Source organism: Mauremys mutica, chromosome 11, assembly GCF_020497125.1.
Source record: "Mauremys mutica isolate MM-2020 ecotype Southern chromosome 11, ASM2049712v1, whole genome shotgun sequence".
NCBI classification, from domain to species: domain Eukaryota; kingdom Metazoa; phylum Chordata; order Testudines; family Geoemydidae; genus Mauremys; species Mauremys mutica.
Window position 1 is genome coordinate 12,642,094 of NC_059082.1, and position 20,351 is coordinate 12,662,444.

The following is a 20,351-nucleotide window of genomic DNA, read 5'->3' on the forward strand; positions in this document are numbered from 1 at the left end:
AGCAAATATGACATCATTAGCTGGAATAATAAGTGTTCATGAGTGCAGTATAGTTTGACTGACTGAGTCCAAACAGGAGCCTTTAGGATCATCAGATGCAGGAGCAGGTATACGTGGATTTGACACAGGAGTGATAGACAATACATGGTTTTAATCCAAGAGCAGCATTGGCTCAGAGGGCCCTAAATCCTTGAGGATGGTCAGTCTCACATTACAATATGAATGTGCCCAGCTTATCCCAGTGCAAGTAGGAGAGAAGCTGGTGTGGATTGAGACTGCTGCTCTATATTAAAGGTGGGAGGTGGGGACAGTTCCTTAATAAGGGGCATGCAGCAGAGGGGAGAGCATCTGAAACATGCAGCGTCCTGTTTGCCACAGCTTATAGATCTGCAGCATGACTGACCACCCCAGTTTTAGAGGAGCAGACAACTTCCTTTCTTCCTTTTTATTTCACAGCAGTCGAATAGCTTGTGCCCTGGAAATAGCTCAGGCTCATTAAGCCATTTTCTGACCCTGGAGTCTTAGCACACTTGGAGGTACAGTAAATTAATCTCTTGTATTATTGATGGGCTCATTCATTATGGACAGTGTTCCTCCATAACTCCTCTTACCAGTTAATCGGGCTTTTTGCACCATAAAGCTGAATTCTGCAGCCAAATTTTTCTTCCCTCCCTCCTGTCTTTAAGGGTATGTGCCTTCTCTGACATAACAACCTAATTCAAGGAGCATTCCCTAGCGGGTGCACTACTGTTTACAACACACTCACTGCGATTTACAATTAACCCCACCACACGCCTTCTCTAAACTCACTGAATTAGATTCTGCCCAGTTCAAATTTTTCACTCTGAGCATTGGCCCAGGGCGTAATAATCATTCACCTCACTTTCCTCCGGAGAGATTAAAGGCAGGCTACCAGGCAGATGGGATTTGGGAAGCTCATTAGGGAGTACATGGAGCTTAATCAGAGTTTGATTAGAAGCTGGAATGAAGAAAGGAGTCATCCGGATTTCCCACATGAGTAATGTCCCTCTCATTTACTTTGCTCCTAGAACAGAGCAATTAGATGTCTGAGTATAACTGGAAAGCCGCTGGGCTATCCACTGTGCTTTATCCCCAGGCATATACAACTCCCACCGACTTTCCTGGGATTGAGCACCGCAAAACAAGGCTGGTGTATGGCCTGAAGTGTGCAGTCCTTATCATTTCCCATTCTCCTTCCTGGCTGCTGGAGGTCACATAGTGTGTGAGAAGCTGGAAACCACAGGGGGAGAATAAGGCAGCTCTGGTGCCTACTAAAGCAGATTCCAAACCAACACCTGGCATATGAAGGCTCCCATGAGCCAGTGACCCCTTTACCACAGTATTACTGCTTTCCAGAAGGAAACCACACCCACCGTAAACACCCTCTCTGGCTCCCCCTTGGCCCGCATGTTGGTATCATGAACTTGCTTGAGAATCATCCAGGCTTCATCATGTTTACCTATCTGGAAACACCAAGGGAAGAACATCTCAAGTCAGCCATTAAATACTATGGTCTCCAGTCATGTGGTTTTAAAAATGACACAGAGAACCAGCTTTGGAGGCCCAGGTGTAACGGAGCAGTGCCGTGCCACATCGTGTGTTGAGGAGGGAGAAGCGGAGGGCAGAAGGCTGAACCATCAAGGTTTATATTTGCTGACTGTGCAGTAGTTTTGTGGTAGAAGAAGGAAACCACTCCATAATTATTATTTGGGAGGTGGGAGTTAGGCAAAGTGTTGTCTCCAGGCTAAGCAGAGGGTATGTCAGGAGACATGGTTCTCTTCCCAGCTCTGCTAATAACTTGCTGTTTAACCTTGGGCAAGTCGATGTGCCTCAGTTGTTCCATCTATAAAATGGGAATAAATAATACTTACCTACATCACGGTGGGGTCTGAGGTTTAATCCGTGTATGTCAGCTGCTTTGAGAGCCTCAGGTAAAAGGTGCTATGTACAATAAGTGCAAGGTGATAACAATAAATAATTATATGCTGTCCCTTCAGCTGTGTGAGTAGTACACTTCCTCTGCTGGTCTGAGATCCAACCCCCCATGTATTTTATCCTGCGTCTATTTCTTGCCCTTCACTCCTCTTCCTGCTCAGCTCTACTATTTAAATTCCCAAAGGGTACATGCTTGTGTTTTAATCAGGTACACAAACCCTTTGATGGGTTTATGAATCTCAGGTGTCTGCATTTTGCTTGTTGTTCGATGCGGATGTCAACATTAAAAAGTGATACGATGAAAGTACTCTGTGATTAGCACCTTAATACAGAGAGTCTCTTAAGTTTTAAATGAAACTGGCAAGCCAACATGTGGGTATGTGGCCAGGGGGCTGGGGAGAGGGCAGTGAAGAGACAGCCAGAAACACGCGAAGACCAGGTCTCCTTTGTTAATTGATATTGGAGTACAGTTTTCAGATGAGTCATCTTACCTCTAGCAAAAACCGTGGACTTTCCGGCATGAATTTAAGTGCCACCAGTGAAGAGATACAGGGCAGAACACAGACGATTACAAATACCCTCCAGCTGTGGAAGTGGTACTTGGTTCCCATGCTGAAACCCCAGCCTATGAACAACAAAAGCCAGAGTGAAAATTCTGTCCACCTAGTCAGATTTCTCTCTCAGATACTCACTGGACCGTATGGGCTCTGTGCAAGATGGTGGTAGGCTGACAGAGTCCCATCTGATGAAAGATTTATTATGCCTGGTAACAAATTCTTTTGTGGACTCCATCAGACAGTCAGATGGGTAACAGCCTATGGGTTTGTGCTCAGCACAGTCAATGGAATCGGTTATTAAGAAGTTCCTGCCTTTTAAAAATCTTCCTTTATCTTTAAGTTTAGAAATCATGCTGCAAGTGAGCTATGCAATGAAACTAAGGATGAGAGAGAACCTAGCAAGGGTCACATGGGATCCACTGGTATATTTTATTACACTTCTGTGGCCTCCTTACATAACATTACAGAGAATTTCTAATGTGTAGCCCTTTTCTGATTTCCAGAGCACTTACGAGACAGCCTGACAACAAATCTGTAAGGGAAGTGTTAGTTCTCATTTTACAGAGGAGGAAGAGGGGCAGGCAAGCAAAATGATTTCCCCAGAACATACAAAATCAGCATCTGAGCTGGGGTTCAAACTCAGGAGATCCTTGCTTCTAGTGCTGCATTTAGGCTACACCTCACTCTGGGCTCTCTCTCATGCTCTGCCCAGGCCACAGAGTCACCAAACAAAGGGCACAAGGGAGGCTGAGAGCACTACAGACACTTTAAAACTCAAATGGCAGCTTGACCAAAGCAAGTTTTTGGGGAGTGCAATCAATCAAACTTTAATCAAAGACACACAAAAAAGATCATGAATCAAATTTCTTTCTTTCTCAGTTTGCCTTCCCACAGTCAGATCTCAGTGAGGATGTTTGTTTCAAATGTTTCTTTATAATATACTCTGGCTCATAATAGTGAAATAAACAAGTTACAGCTTTTGCAGAGATGAGAATTGTATGAACCACAATGCTACACACGTTCAATTGAGTTCCAAAACAATATGGAACAAAGGGATACTGGAAAGGAAAAAAACATACAGCACGGGACTCAGATGCTCAAACATGTGACATAGACAATGTTGACCATCTGCAAAATTTAAATATTACCCTTTAAAGGATTGGGTTTTAAAACCATGTTTGCAAATAATGTATGTGCTCTAGCCTGACACCATTTCACTCTAATTTACATGTCTGTTCCAACAGCCTGTTTCTGGCCAAAACTTGAAGGTTTCTAAATACAGAGGGTAGTTTTAGCTTGGATGGGTGGGTGGATGGATAGATATTATAGTCCCTCTTCGTGATCATTTTGGACTGTCCTACTTTTCTCAAACAGGATTTTGCAAACAGCTGGCAAGACTGGATACTAGGGGAATTAATCTATCTCAATAGATACTGACAGTCTGATGTTTTCCTAGGTGATGCAAATGAATGACCAGGAAAACCATGTGACATGCAGGTTTTTGTTCCTCATAGTAGTAATGTACATTTCAGAGTCCTTTCCCTCTACCATATTCAACACCGTGGGAAAATCAGTAGAAATCAGATGTGATCCCAGCAAATTTAGGTTTTAGGGAGACATATTCACAGCCAAAAATTACCCCAAATACACTGGTATCTGGCTAAGACATGGTGGGATGTGCTGACCTTAATAATGTGCTGCTTTGCCCTTGGCCCCGATGTTAGTGTTCAGCAGAGTTACAATTTATTGATAATTGCTTAGCTCAGCTCTGCAGTCAACATGGACACAAGCCATGAGGTTACCTGAGTCAAACTATCCCCAAATTCAGGGATTTGTGGTCCTGGGTTTGACCGTTCATAGAGAGAGGCCAGTATTTATAATCTGCAGTACCAAAGGTCTGCTGTATTAGAGGCTTTTATCACAAAGGAGCCATCACCCTACCTAAGTATCAATCAATCAAGTTCTCTCTATCACTGGTGCCCCAATCACAATAGCATCTATAATGCTAGAGCCAGACAATCCTTCCTGTCCTGCTAGGGATGTCCTGACTTGCAGGATGAATTCCACTGATTATCTAAAAAGGCAGGTGAGATTTGAAAGTTCCAGGATGGCAGGGGTGAGTTTGCTTGCAGCTGGTACAAGCGTGTCTGACTCTGGTTTTACACACCACAGAAGCTGCAGGGCTAACTTGCAACAGATCATGTTAAGAATCGATAGCCCACCAGATGGGGGGGGCGGTGTTGTTAATGAGAGAGGGCAAGTCTATACTAACAGTTAGTGCACAGCAAGCTGGGGTGTAATTTGACAACGTACTAGCCTGCCAAGCACTAACTGGCCATGTGGGCCCCACTACCAGGCATGAAGATTTCCATAGTGCACTTTAATCGACGCCAATTTGAAACGGGAGTAGGTCGAAGTGCACTATGGAATTTGTAGTGCACAGTGGCAAAGTCCACGCAGGCAGTTAGTTTGCAGCAGGCTAGTGCACTGTAGATGTACAGTCCAGCTTGCCATGCACTAACTGTAAGTCCTTATATCTGTGTGCACAGGGGTGGTGTGGATGTGACGTTATCTGTAACCGAAAGCACAAAGCAGTTACCATAGTGTGGAATGATGCTCCAAGCCATTGCAGAGGCATAAATGCCACCGATCATCCAGAACATGCAAAGCCAACTCAGGTGTTCCCCCCTCTTCTCACGAGATAGGAATTCAGAGAAATAAGCAAAGACGATGGGGAGGGATCCCCCGATGCTGAGGAGAGAAAACACCACATGGGAAGAATAAAGGATTTTGCCAAACAGGTGTCACCAGCACATCTGGAGCCTCATAGGTTTGGATTCGTTTACAGTAAAGGTCTCTAGAGTTACAGCCCTGTAGTAGGAGGGTAGCCTTTCTTTCTGGAACTCACGGGAATTCACAGACTCTCTACTTAGGGAGTCATGAAAGAAGAATATCAAGCTCCCCATCCCAGGTTGTTCTTAAACATGAAGGATGCACAGGAAGCTTGTCACGAGCAGGAAGTTGATTTTGCTTTCCCATTTTAACAAAGTGAATTAACCTGGCCTCGAGGGGACATGGATATGCTCGGCAGAGCATTTGTGATTTGGATGCTTGTGCCCTAGGAAACTGGAGGACTGCACAGGCAATAACAGCCTTTGGTTGCTAGTGACTCCAGCCACATTTGACCCAGTCCACCCCAAGGGAGGACCCATTCTTCAATACCCCTTCCCCATCCCCTGCACCATCTCATCAGAGTAGCTCAGCTGCCTCATGACTCAGAGATGGAAGGAGCCAAGGAGTGCTGGGATTGCATGAGCTTTTGGAAATGTTTCTGAAGTTCTACAAAACATTTTGGAATTAACAATTTTAAAATGGGCCAATGTTTTCAAATGATTTGAGGTGCCTCCATTTGGGGGTGTCCAAACAGAGACACCATAAACGGTCTGAGTTGCACAAATTCAGTGTTCAGTCCTTGTGAAAATCAGTCCCTCTCAATGTGTCTCGAGCCAGGCATTGAAAATCACTGGGCACTTTTGAAAATCTTGGCCATGGGCCCAAATTCACTTATCACAGGCACAGTGTAACCTTACTGACATCAGTGGAGTCATTCCTGGTTTAATTAGCATAAGTTGGGAATGAAATCTGCAGCCTCTTGTCAAAGGTTTAATACAAGTTCTCTCTCCTGAACAAAAGCTTCCCTTTTAAAAGGCAAAGTTCCAAATGACTATAAATGAGAGGGTATGGGCCCTCCCCTCGCTCCTTATTAATAACATGGAAAATTATAAAGAGTGAGCTCTGGAATTCTGCCTTTGCCCAAAGTGTCTTCCTGATGCTTTGTATAAGCCAAGCCATACCATTGTATCAGCAATTTGGGAGACTGTATGGCTTGGGAGAGCTACAGATCCTTTCACCTCTAAATCACCTATTCAAATTCAGAGCAGGTCAGTCGTGACTGAAAGTTACCAACTTACTGTTGTTCCATGCCTATGAAATGGGTAGAGATCTCAGTACAGGTCCTAGTATAGACAAGAGACTACATTGCACCCGTGTTCACACTTTCAGCAGGGAGACTGAGATTTCAGTGATTGAGTTCTCTGAGGTCAACTTTGAGGTATCTTATCCTGAAGTGGTGAACGGATGCCGTTGCTTCCTTTTATGCACCTGTTTTCTGGCTAAGACCTCAGACTATCTGACAGTCAATTTTCCAAGCATTAAATTGTTTCGTTTAAGGAAAAATACATTATATAATCCCCCTTGTCTAGTGCCTTCTCCCTGGCTGGCTCTAGGTCAGGGGTGGCCAACTTGTGGCTCTGGAGCCACATGCGGCTCTTCAGAAGTTAACATGCGGCTCCTTCTATGGGCACCGACTCTGGGGCTGGAGCTACAGGCACCAACTTTCCAATGTGCCAGGGGTGTGGGGGAGCTCACTGCTCAACCCCTGGCTCTGCCACAGGCCCTGCCTCCACTCCACCCTTCCATGCCCCCTCCCCTGAGCCTGCCGTGCCCTCACTCTTCCCGCCTCTCCCCAGAGCCTCCTGCACACCACGAAACAGCTGATTGGGATGTGCTGGGAGGGAGGGGGAGGCGCTGATCGGTGGGGCTGCCGGTGGGTGGGTAGCACTGGGAGCCAGGGGTGGGGGGAGCTGATTGAGGGGTTGCTGATGTGTTACTGTGGCTTTTTGGCAATGTATATTGGTAAATGCTGGCTCCTTCTCAGGCTCAGGCTGGCCACCCCTGCTCTAGATCCTTCCAGGGTGATGTGAACATTTTATTTAGAACACAAACATGCTGTGTAGAACCTGTCCAGTCAATCCTTCCATTTTCTCAGCTGGCAATCCCAAATCATTGTGCAGTTTCATCTAGCACAAAGGGTTCTCCCATCTTAAACCTCAGCCTGGAGCTGAGGAACTAAAGAGAGTGTTACCCACCCGAGGCCGGAGATAAGGCGGCAGAAGAGGAAGAATCCATATCCTTGGACGAAGGAGGAGAGGAATGCAAAGGCAGCGTTGATTGCGAGTGATATGATGAGGCATTTCTTCCTTCCCAGTTTATCTGCCAGGCCACCCCAAATGACAGCTCCCACCATCATTCCCAGGTAGACTATCAGCCCTAGAGGAAAGAAAGACAGGGAGCTGAGTGACATCCTCTCACATGTGCAATACAGGGCAATTAGGTCGATAATGCACACATATCCAACGTTTCGAGCACTTCCTCACAAATCCCAAACTGCCACCAATCAAGGCAATTATTGAAATACTTCACCAGCCTGAATTCCTGTCAGTGTCTGACACATTCAGTTTCTACTTGAGCGAAACAGCACCCTTTGCCAGATACCAGTCAGGCCAAAGTTGCTTCACCAAGTGCTAGTGATGGGCTCATACATCCTCATCTGAGAATCAAATTTCTAGGAGCTGTAAAGTCAGTCATCAGCTTTCAGGAGGAGTACGCCCACTGGTGACATCTAAAATGGTACCTCAGGCTACTTCAGAGGGAGTCATCTTATGTCGCTTTTCCAACCCTTAGACTTTCAAAGTCCCATGAGTCTGAAGGAACCTGCAATCATATTTGTTTGGAAAGTTCCGGCACATAGTGGGTGCTCTCAGGATACAAAATGATCATTATGAATAATAATATTTTGCAAACAGGGTAGGCCCAGCTCTCAAACATAAACCCCTCAGGCAACTGGCTGTTTATTATTTCCAGGAACTGCTTTCTAGGGAGTCAGTGTGGCTGAGTGGTCTGAGCATGAGGCTAGAGGCCAGGAATGCCTGAATTCTACTTGTGCTTCTGCCACCAATTCATCCTGTGTCCTTGAGTTTCTCCCAGCCTCAGTGTGTCCATCTGTACAACCATGATAATGATGCCTGCCTCCCAGGGCTGATATTAGGACTGAGTGTTGTTATTTTTCTCAGACTCTCCTCTGACTCAATTCCAGGTAACAACAAACACCCGATTTACTCAGCTTCAAGTGAGATCTCATTCCCCCCCCCCAAAAATCCTCAGGAGCTGTCTCATTTGACCAAGCCCACAGCCATCTCTTCCCTAGCACATCCCAGGCACATCAGCCAGAGCCAGGCATAAGCAGCTTAGAATGCACGTGTCCCTGCTGTATGCCACTAACTGCACAACAGGAGTCTGACATCTTACATCTACTAACCCCTCGCAGTGCAACTGGTGCTGAGCGAGCACAGGGAGGGGTGCTGTGTGGCAGTTGATGATAACTCAGGCAACCGGGAGAGGACAGAGGGAGAGCTAAAGGAATGGAAAATTTCTTTGCAAGTTACATATTTCATCCGAGTGCCCCTATAAGTATATCATCTCCTTTCCTCTCTGTATTTCATAGAGACATAGACTTCTGAGACTAGAAGAGACCATTAGATCATTTAGTCTGACCTCCTGAATAACAGATCATAGAATTTCAGCTAGTTACTACTGTATTGATCCCAACGATATGTTTGACTAAGGCATATTTGCCTTGATCTGAAGACTTTGAGAGATGGAGAATCCACCACTTCCCTTGGCAGCTTGCTCCAACGGTTAATTATCCTGGCTGTTAAAAAAGTGTGTCTTATTTCTAACTTGAATTTGTCTGACTTCAGCTTTCAAACACTGGTTCTTTGAAAAGAAAGTTTTAGTGCTGGCTGAAAGTGCTGGATTGAGAAGAAAGAATTGATTCACCCCTGAAACAGGTATTCTGTGCAGTAGCATCCTCAATCCTAGGCACCATGTGCCTCTTAACTCTCACCTGGAAAGAAGGGCAATTCAGACTCCAAGACCCATTCAGTCCTTGGCCACTCTGCTGATACTACCAACAACGGGACCAAATGAAGAGCTAAGATCAAGTCCCACCAACTCATCCATGTTCCAACCCCACCTCATTTTTTTAAGATCCACTGATTTCAGCGAGGAAATAGAATATTCAGATTAAGGGCCCCATCCCGAAGTCCTTTTGCTGGCAAAATGCCCACTCAGGCCAGCAGGCATTTTGCTCATGTAAGGACAGCAGGATCAGATGTTAAGCATTTAAATCTGATTACATACAGTGCGTATCAGTGCCTGAGGGGCTGGAAAAATTGATCAGGTAGAGTTAGATTTGTTTAGCTATAAGGAGAGAACATTTGGTGATGTCAGTCCAGCAGCAGGAAACCAATGGACAGAGTCTGTGAACGCAACAAGTCATGGCTTGGTCTGGTTTCCAGCTTTCGGATCTTTGATTTAACTTTCTCTATTAGCAAATTCCCTATATTAATTCTTAATCAATGGAAGATGCAATACGGGAGGTGATCAGCCAGGAACAGTTGCCCAAGTGTCTCTTTCAATAATCCCAGAGGTGGTGTGGACATGCCTAGACACTTGGGTCAGGTAGTCATCTGCTATCAATCAGTGTTATTCCATTGAAATCAATGTCATTCCACTGACTTACACTCGCTGAGGATGTGGCCTTTCAAGTAGTTCATTTGCTGCTGTGTAACTGTGCTGCTGCAACTCCAACAGTCCTGAGTGAAATGTCTGGTGACTAAGTAGATTTTCATCATATGTTCTGATGGACCTGTAAGCATGCTGAGTCTGTGGTGTCCAGGCAGCACCTCCATGAAGAACATTACAGCATCAGCAGCTATATGGCTAATAAATTGGACGTGGGGCCCAAAGCTCCCCCCCAGTGGGTTGTCATCTTCAAGTTATTGAGTCACAGAATAGTTTAGGAGTATCAGGAATGGTATGTTTTACTGGCAATTTCATGTGAGAACCCAAGGACCCGGTGGGCCATGGGAGAAAATGGATTTGCAAAGTTACCAAACTGTTTATCTTCCTCTTTTTTAATTTTCTCCCAGGAGTGCGAGACAGAACACCCAGGGCCAAGTGAAGGAAGGTGAACTGACCTTCATCCTACTGACAGATTAGTGATAGAAAACCCAACCAACCAACCAACCAGGACTAAAAAATCAGCCCCAAAATGGAGGCTACTGATTGGACACTGTTAATAATTCAGCAAGCAATGAGCATCCTCAATTCCAGCAGACATTCTTTTTGGTTCCCAGAGCACTCTACCCACCTCTGGTGTGCTTTGATCAGCCACTGCAGTAACAGTCCCACCTGTAAATCTGGGAATGGCCATGATTTTGCAGTTTGCCATCTCTCTATCTATAAAATTGTCCAGATTACATCGGCCAGTAACATTTTAAAACAGAAAAGGCAAACTAATTTCCCTTAATTGTGATGCAACATTGCTATCACTGAGCCACTGGTGAAACATCTAGAGGGAAACTCAGCCCAACCCGTCTTGCACCAAGAGTGATGTGCAAACAGATTGGCACTGAGATGCTCATAAGATAAACATGTGGATGGTATCCCAGATGAAGCTCCATGAGACAAGCCTCTTGATTCCCTGGGACCTCTGTGAGCTGGGACCCAAAGTCAGACACTCCACTGGGCAAGCACCCACAACTCCTGCTGGAGACAAAGAGATGAAGGTGCTCAGAATCCCCCCAACAACCAGCCCGTTCCCATTTAAGTGCCTATATATGGCTCAGGGGGCTGATACTGTGAGATTCTGTTATTCTGGGATGTGTTAGGAGTGGCATGTGTAAGACAGGAGGTAATTGTCCCATGCTACTTAGCACTGGTGAGGCATCAGCTGGAGTACTGTGTCTAGTTTTGAGCACCACACTTTAAGAAGGATGTCAACAAATTGGAGAGAGTCCAGAGGAGAGCAACAAAAAAATGAGAAGATGTTTGGGAAATGTGTACTATGTTAGTCTAGAGAAGAGAAGGCTGAGGGGGGACATAATAGTCTGCAAATGTCTAAAAGGTTCTCATAAAGAGGACAATGATTAATTATTCTCCATGTCCACCAAGGGTAGGATTAGAAGCAATCGGCTTTGTTTGCAGCAAGGGAGATTTAGGTTGGCTTTTAGGAAAAAGTTTGTAACTGGAAGAATAGCTAAGCACTTGAACAGGTTACCGAGGGAGGTTGTGGAATCTCCATCATTGGAGGTTTTTAAGAACAGGTTAAACAAACGCCTGTCAGAGATGGTCTAGATCTACCTAATCCTGCCTCAGCGCAGGGGGCTGGACTGCATGACCTCTTGAGGTCCCTTCCAGCCCAACATTTCTATGATTTACAGCCCTGTTTCTAGACCAAAGAGGTTCTGGTAAAAGTGTCCTTTCATAGGCCAAGCTAAAGAAAAATTCTGACCCTTTAAAGGTTCAGCCCTCACCCTGAGTCAAAGCCTGTCTCCACTGAGAGTTACCGGTGCTTCTCAGGAACTGGTCCTATGATGTGTAAAACCTCCTGTCCAAAAAAACTTGTCAGTGGGAGACCAGGGAACAGTAATGAACATTCTTGCAATACATACATGACTTGACTTAAGCTGATGACTGCAGGCACCATTCAACCATTCGGCAGAGGATTGATGAAGGGCAGCATCTGGCACAGTCAACTCCAATATTCTTCTGGATTGTAAATAGCCTATTTTTGTGTGTGGCATATGTTAATCAGATCTTGGGAAAGTACATACGACTGAAAACACTGACATCCCCTAACTAGAGCTGCGGGATTAACTCACAGTAAATTATTTAGTTTTCTTTCTCTGTTCACAGAGTTTCCATGACCTAATCATAATTTCCTTTCGTGTATTCATCGTATGAATTTGTTCAACATTTTTTGTTCCAATTATTCTTTTTCATTCTGTGGCTTGATCACAAACAGTTCGCTGAGCATATTTGCTATTCAAAATTCCATCCATGTTGATTGGTTAGACAAGCAATAGTATAAGCAGTTAACACATATTCTAACAGGCCACTTCACTTTGACTGGTCCTTTAGAGCAGTGTTTCCCAAACTTGGGACTCCGCTTGTGTAGGGGAAGGTTCCCACAACTCCCATTGGCCTGGAGCAGCGAACCGCAGCTAGTGGCAGCCGCAATTGGCCAGACTTGTGGCCCGGCCCACCAGGGGCTTTCCCTACACAAGCGGCGTCCCAAGTATGGGAAACACTGCCTTAGAGTATGTGCTAACTACTTATGCTAAACTATCTGTTGGACCTTGTATGTAGCTGTGACACTCTTAGTACCTTTCCCAGACCCGAAGCAAAGCTCTGTGTAGCTCGAAAGCGTGTCTCTCTCATCAACAAAAGTTGGTCCAATAAAATATATTGATATGACCTCATCCATCTTGGCTACAGACAGCATGGCAGCCAGAAAAAGTGCATGCACATGGCATGGGAACTCAGGGCCACTCTCTCCACAAACACAGGCCTCTGCCACGTTCCCTAAAATTAGAGATTTGGAAGACACCGCAGCAATACATACAATACCCAAAATCATAATGAAGGCGAATCTCCAGGGGCTGCCATGTGGGCTAGGACTTTTACACTAGCCACTGGGAGACACTCTAATCCAGGGGTTGGCAACCTTTGGCACGCGGCTCACCAGGGTAAGCACCCTGGTGGGCTGGGCCAGTTTGTTTACCTGCCGCGTCCATAGGTTCGGCCGATCGCAGCTCCCACTGGCCGTGGTTCACTGTCCCAGGCCAATCGGGGTGGCGGGAAGCAGCACGGGACAAGGGATGTGCTGGCCACCGCTTCCTGCTTCCCCCATTGGTCTGGGACAGCAAACTGTGGCCAGTGGGAGCCGCAATCAGCCGAACCTGCAGACTGGGCAGGTAAACAAACCGGCCCGGCCCACCACGGTGCTTACCCTAGCGACCTGCGTGCCAAAGGTTGCCAACCCCTGCACTAACCCCACAAGCTGCAGCTGCTCTGATTCCATCCAGGAGAGGGAAGTGGCTGCACATCCTGGGCATGTTGGCTGGTGTGTCACAGTCACCTATCCTGCTGATAAATCTGACCAACAGAATAAGGGATGTTCATGCAGCACCACTAAGCCCACGTTCCTGCATCCAGATTAAAAATGAATGATCAGGCAGGGTTAATTGTTTTCTGCCGGGAAAATCCAGGTTGGCAGCTGTTCATCCAAAGCTTCTTAAAAACAACAGCAACAAAAATGAATCTGCTCAGGAGGCGGTTGCTGCATTCTAACCTGCAAGACTCCTTTCTTGTAGCCAGTGATCTATTATTATTATAACTGAATATCCCGACTGAGGGCGTGGGAGCCAGGTGCCCAGCCCTGGGGGGTATTTGTTATTCAGCAGCCGCCCAGCTCAGAGTGAATGAGCAACTGCTCCAATACTCTGGATATTTTATGGAAGTCCCCCTTTGTGATAAACTGTCTGACTCAGCCATTTGGACTGAAGCAAATGCTGCTTCCTCTCTTTCTGCTAACAAGAGACCTGGGTGGACTTCAGAGCTTTGTTAGAGGAGTGATAATATTGAGAGAGATCTGCAAAAGCATCAGGACTCATTTCCTTATTTTATTAACAAAGGAGCTGATCCTGTATTAGCCTGTGTGATGCAGAAGCAGATATTGAGGTGCCTTGTGCACCACAGCTGGTGACCACAGACACACTGCAGGTGCAAACTGTCAGTCTGCAACAATCTCTACATCGTGCATGTGCGCTGTATTGGCATCCTTTGCTCCCCAAGGGCTGAACTGAGGCTCATTGCCCTAGTGCCTCAGGATATCATCTAAGGGAATAGAGGAGACTTGTAGTCAGGCCTCCTTGTGCCAAATCCTGGTTTCCAAACTCCAGTGCACAGAGGTCAATTTCGGCAACAGCAGTTGCTCCGACCAAGTTGAAGGTACTTAGCTCCAGGAAGGAGAGAAGGGCAAACATCTGTTCACAGGTGTATCTTTGCTTGGTTTGGGGCCAGAGCAGGATTTGGCCGATAGTGTTATTTCTAATCAGTGATAGGATTTGAATTAATTGCATGGCTGGTGTCAGTGATTGGCAGCTTTATGGGGGAGGGGGGAGGATTTAAAGGGGCAACAACTGCACATGAAGAAGCAGCCCAAGAAGGAGCCTGGAGCTGCTATTGTAGCTGAAGAACAGATCAGATTCTGAGCTCAGAAACCCAAGCTAAAGGTGGGCCCCAAGGTTATTGCTCTGTGATACAGCATTTGTTAAGATGAGTTCTATGTAAGGTACATTAAAGCTATTGATTAGTGTTGCAAAACATAACTCAGTGGAAGTGGCTTCTTTTTAGTTTCAGACTTTTTTATTGAGTCTTGTAAAGCAGTGGCAATGGGTAAGCCAGCCCCCAAAACCTTCAAACAATCAAGAACTGCAGCCATCACTTCAGTGGCTATCAGAGGCAAACCACTTCACTGGTTTCTAAGGAACTGGTGGTCAGTTACAGTACAACCCACTCCACAGCTGAAATGAAATCAAGGGAATTATTTATTATGATGGACAGTTGGGGGGAGTGTCCTTTTGTGAAGACTACATGCTCTAGCCAACATCATAAAACCTTCATTTAGGCACCTGCACTAAAATACTCCACCGGTAAGTGCCAGAACAAGTAAAGGAAAGAAAATGTACTAATAGCAATTTTCCTGGATGGACATCCTACAACGATGAATGATATTCATCATTTACTATTCTTTTCCAAAATGTGCCCCATGTTTTTCTTCTGGGGGAGTTGTGCAGGAGGCCAGTTACAGAAAGGCTACATGATCTGGATGAGGCTACGGAAAGAAGATCACCAGTTTTGTAAAAGATACAAAACAGAAGGAAAAGCAAGTAAGGATCAGAGCAGCCAAAATCCAAAGGAATCACAGCTACTTAGGTGACTGAGCAAATGATGATCAGCCTCAACAAAGGTACAGTCATTAATTAGTCTGTGCAGAAGAAACCAGCCTGCGGAATGACAGCCTAGTGGGACTGTCATCCAGAGTGCTGTGCACCAAAGGGATTTAGGGATTACTGATAATGGAAATCATGGACCCAGTCCATATACCACTGCAGCCGAAAAGGCAAATTAGATATTGACGTAGGGGATATGAAAGAGGTAATATTGTTACTTTCTAAAACCATTGTGTGTTAAATCCCTTCTGGAATATTGTGAGCATGGTCCCACAGCAACAATTCTATTACCTCCAAAAGGAAACAAGCATGATATTAGGTCAGGGTTGGCAACCTTTGGCACGCAGCTCGCCAGGGTAAGCACCCTGGCGGGCTAGGCCAGTTTGTTTATCTGCCGCGTCCGCAGGTTCACCGCTCCAGGCCAATGGGGGCCACGGAAAACAGCGCGGGCCGAGGGATGTGTTGGCCGCAGCTTCCCGCAGCCCCCAGTGGCATGGAGCGGCAAACTGCTTCCAGTGGGAGCCGCGATCGGCTGAACTTGCGGATGCGGCAGGTACACAAAATGGCCCAGCCCACCAGGGCTCTTACCCTGGCGAGCTGTGTGCCAAAGGTTGCCAACACCTGTATTAGGTATTGGAAATCTAAATAATAAGCAGAACTGGACAAAATAATTTGATCAGATTTTGAAACTAAGTTCCTTCTACTGTGTTCTTCCTGTTTTTTCCCTTCATAGAATATTCTAGGGAACAAATTTACTGTCAGGAATGTCCAATGAAATAGCAAATGTTATGAAAATATAAAAGGCTATTCACTGGAAACCAATTTTTAATTTGGAAACTTGAAAGTTCACACCAGAAACCTAATTCCAAAAGTTATGGTCATCCAGCAGGGACAGAAGTATGTTGTGTGACCTAAACCCAGGGTTGTGAGTTCAATCCTTGAGGATGCCATTTGAGGATTGGTCCTGCTTTGAGCAGGGGGTTGGACTAGATGACCTCCTGAGGTCCCTTCCAACCCTGATATTCTATGATTCTAAGCAAAACTAACTAAAGAAGCAGAGATGTTGGGTATTAAATGTAACAGCTGTCAAGCAATTTGGAGAACAATCATTATTTGCAGCCATTATGCTGTGACTAATATAAAATAATGAATACATGTGAGAAGAATGCAATCTGCTCAGAAAATATTTGTCAAAAGAAAAAGGTGAAATTCAAAGAATAAACTCTTGGTTATGAATAATTCAACCAGCTGTAGCTATGCAGAAAATGTAAAGTCATTGGGTTTGTTCCCATTGAAAAAGAGGAAAACTTTGAGGTGCCATCATCAGTTTCCAAATTAAGAAATTCTTTTGGCTTCTGTAGAAAGTCCATCACCTGTGTTGTGCAAGACAATCACAATGATCCCTTCTGGCCTTAAACTCTATGAATCTATGAATAAGAAAGGATGGATACAATACTATGCTATGCTAAGTGCTTATTAATTTATTATTACTATTATAATATTCCAGCAAAGTTGTTAGAGACAAACTGTCCTAGTTTCAGAAACCAAAAGATATAAGGTAAAATTTTCAAAATTACCAGAGTGACTTAGATTCCTATGGGGCAAAATCACTTTTGAAAATGGGACGTTGGAAGTCAATGAGATGCAGGCTCTTAAGTCAAGTAGGGGCTTTTGAAAATTTTACCTATGGTCCTAAGGACCTGGGAATAAATAGGGAACTCAGGCAGAATGATTTCACGCAAAGGAGTAACATTCCCTGGAGTAGATTTGCTCTTACAGAAGTTTGGGGGCAGGGTACACTGAACAAACAGAAGATATGAATAAAATAGCCAAACAAAAGGTAGGTATGTTGGGTCGGATGGCCTTTTCGGTTCCTGATATTTCCTATGTGCTTTTGCTTGTAGGATAGTTGCTGCTTTATCTATAGATCTCATTGCCCTGGAAAATGGCAATCAAATGATACAGAAAGAAAATTCCCATTGGTTCATATAGCATTTGCTTTGTTGAATAAACAGAACTGGAGATAGCTCACCTACCATTTAAAATGACTTACCCTACCAGTTAAAAAATGAGTCACCACACTTAAAATAATAACAATGGGATTTTCCTATTCAAAGGGAGGGGGGAACACACATAAACTAGCCGTGAGTGATTTGTGGCTGCTGGGAATTCTGAGGGAATTCTGCAAAGTCAAAGCAAAGGTGGATTTAGGAACCCACAGAATCTTCCAACATGCCATTGAAAATGCGCGCTGAATATTTCACTGGGTGCCGCCAGCACAGAAAGTGGGTGGGTGTTTGCACTCAGTGTCATTCAAAATACCCCCAGGGGTCTTGTCCATCAATTTAAAATTCATAACACCATCTGGTTCCCCCGCTTCTCCCTCACACCTAGTCCCTCTGCTAAACTGAAGTCTTCAATAGAAGAAGCCAAATTAATCCTTTGCCATTAAATGAAAAGCTGTTCATTTTGGCTCGCGTCAGAGAAAATTACTGCTGTGTTTACAAATGAGGAGGCAATCATTACACTGCACCAAGCTCTACCTTTCCAGCTAGATAGAGTACCAGAGGTGCAAATACTGCAAAGAAAATATTGGCCAACACTGACTGGAATATTGGTAGTGTTTGTGCCTCTTTCGTGGCTGCCAATTCTAATGAACTTGCAGGCAGAAATGTTGCAGAAAACCTCAAGAAATATATTACAGAATATTCATGAGCAGCAGATTTGGGTGAAAATCATGAACAGTGGCACCAAAACACTGATTCTAAGTGTCCAGCTACACAACAAGCTTAAACAGCAGTACAGAGTTTTCTGGCTTGGTTAAGAGCATCGTGCTCTAACATGGTTGTTTGCAGCATTGTCAGGACAATACACTTATGGAGATATGTTCATAAATCATGTGATGGCCTAAGTCATAGGCTGCCATGGTTAGGCTTGTAGGCCCAAGGCACAGAAAAGGGCGGGCCATCGGTAGGGCCCTACCAAATTCACGACCATGAAAAACGTGTCACGGACCATGAAATCTGGTCTTTTGTGTGCTTTTACCCTATACTATACAGCAGGGATTGGCAACCTTTGGCACGCGGCTCACCAGGGTAAGCACCCTGGCGGGCCAGGCCGGTTTGTTTACCTGCCATGTCTGCAGGTTCGGCCGATTGCAGCTCTCACTGGCCACAGTTCGCTACTTCAGGCCAATGGGGGCAGCGGGAAGTGGCAGCCAGCACATCCCTCGGCCCACACCACTTCCCGGCCAGCAGCCTTATACAAATCATTCAATTTCTCCTTGTCTCAGTTTCCTCTTCTGTACAGTGATGACAATAAGCCTACTTCACTGGGGATTTGCAAAGATTAAACTATTTGAGCTCCTCATAGGAAAGGTGCTAACTATGTAAGTGAAAGATATTATTATGCATCTTTTATAGTATTTATACACTTACTGGCCTGTGTGAATAACTGATAATATTAACCCCCTAAGATGCTAGTAATAGCAATAATGAATGCACATAGTACCGCCAATCAATATGCATGCATGGAAGATATAATCTGATTGGTTGATATTCCTCCAGGTGCCAGTATTGCTCACTTCTCAAGTGACTAGAAACTTACTGACTCATCACAGAACTGTTTTCAGCCAGTCACAAGGCAGGAATTTTCTTGTCTGTTGCAGTAGATTTAATACATTTATTTATTATTATTATTATTTATTTTATTTATTATAGCATCAGACTCAGCTAAAGCAGAAATGTCTGATGAATAAGTGGAAATAACCCGGTGAGAAATTAACAAACTTCTCTGCCCACAAAATTTAAAAAATAAATGCCATCAATGTGCTAAAATATTCACTGCTGTGGGTGTGGGTTTTTAATTCCCCCAGCACTCGTCTTTGAAATAACATTTCACATCAAGGGAAAACCCAAATACTTGTTCTTTACCATTAGGAATAACTGGGGTTAAAACAGCTGCTAATTTGCATCTGAAGTAGAACTGTTTATTTTCAGCACAAAATTGAAATGTTTTATGAAATTTCAGAGGTGTCACATGGATTTCTCACATTTCAAGAAGCTCTATGGGCATTTGTTTGGTTGCAGTTTTTACTGGAGCTGACTGTAATTTTGGTAATTTTCCCACTTTTTCTGAAGGGGGAAAAACATGCAAAACACCAGGGGTGCTGGAACAATTTGTATAGTGGGGGTGCTGACAGCCATTGAACCAAATTGTAAACCCTGCATATAATGGAAACCACTTCAAGCCAGGGGGTGCAGCAGCATCCCTACACCCCCAGTTCCAGCACCTATGCAAAACACTGGGACTTAAAGGCAAAACATTCTTTCGGCAAAAGCCAAAGTTCACCAGTTTACGCAGCACCACTTTTAGCTCTTGCAATTTGTCTTTCTTCTTTTCTTAAATGGTTTGATTATTTCTCCTATTCATTTTCCATTTGCCCATTCCCCTCCACCCATGACCAAGAGAACGAGAGTCACTTTCATAGGTGCAAACATTAGCAGCTGCCTGGAAGCAACCTTAGCTCTGTCTGGAATGACCTAATCATGTTTCCTTATCGAAAATACGACTAGAACAGTCACCAGAGAATAAATATGAACCCTTGTGCTGATTCTATTTGTATGTAGAAAAGGTAAGGGATAGTAACTCATGCGTATATAATGACCCAGGGGCCATGGTAATTTGAGTGAAAATCATGCCCGCTCTAATAAAACCTCCGCTCATTTCACATAGACACACTCTTGCAGATTATCACTGCACATTAGGCACACATTGAGCCAAAAGAGCTCTTTGATTGCTACCATTATTCTGACAAGTCAGTCTATAAGTATAATTGAACCTTGAACATTAACAAGACTAATTTGCCAGAGTACAACCCCTAGAACATCAAAGAACTGGAATACCCAGAAGGAAATGAGCATGTGTCAGAAGCTCTGAGCTTCCTGAATAGGTCTGACTACTGTCTCCTTTTTTGAGCAGTTGGTGTGTGGCCAGGAAAGTTGAGCGAGGAAAGGTTCTGAGGAAGCTAATTTTTTTGTATCCATCATTAGCACCTTTATAGTTCTCCCCTTCAGGTGCTAAGCTCAGTTGTGCCTACGCTAACATGCCATGCCCTCCTGGGTGCTCAGAAGAGGAG

The 20,351-nt window shown here is 44.7% G+C and overlaps 1 protein-coding gene and 1 long non-coding RNA gene across 3 annotated transcripts in view; one reads left to right on the forward strand and one right to left on the reverse strand.

Annotated features, from left to right (window-relative positions):
• The window catches only part of SV2B (synaptic vesicle glycoprotein 2B), a 51,224-nt gene that overhangs the window by 17,262 nt on the left and 13,611 nt on the right, over positions 1 to 20,351 (reverse strand). For both annotated transcript variants that reach the window (XM_044980653.1, XM_044980654.1), the window contains exons 3-6: positions 7,442 to 7,622; positions 5,113 to 5,264; positions 2,448 to 2,581; positions 1,395 to 1,484 (exon numbers count right to left, since the gene is read on the reverse strand). In XM_044980653.1, coding sequence (XP_044836588.1) covers positions 1,395 to 1,484; positions 2,448 to 2,581; positions 5,113 to 5,264; positions 7,442 to 7,622 — 557 coding nt within the window. The remainder of the gene's footprint in view (positions 1 to 1,394; positions 1,485 to 2,447; positions 2,582 to 5,112; positions 5,265 to 7,441; positions 7,623 to 20,351) is intronic.
• Positions 34 to 2,430, forward strand: LOC123344437. Its single transcript, XR_006572551.1, has 3 exons — positions 34 to 107; positions 457 to 536; positions 1,118 to 2,430. It is a non-coding gene; the product is annotated as an uncharacterized LOC123344437 (long non-coding RNA).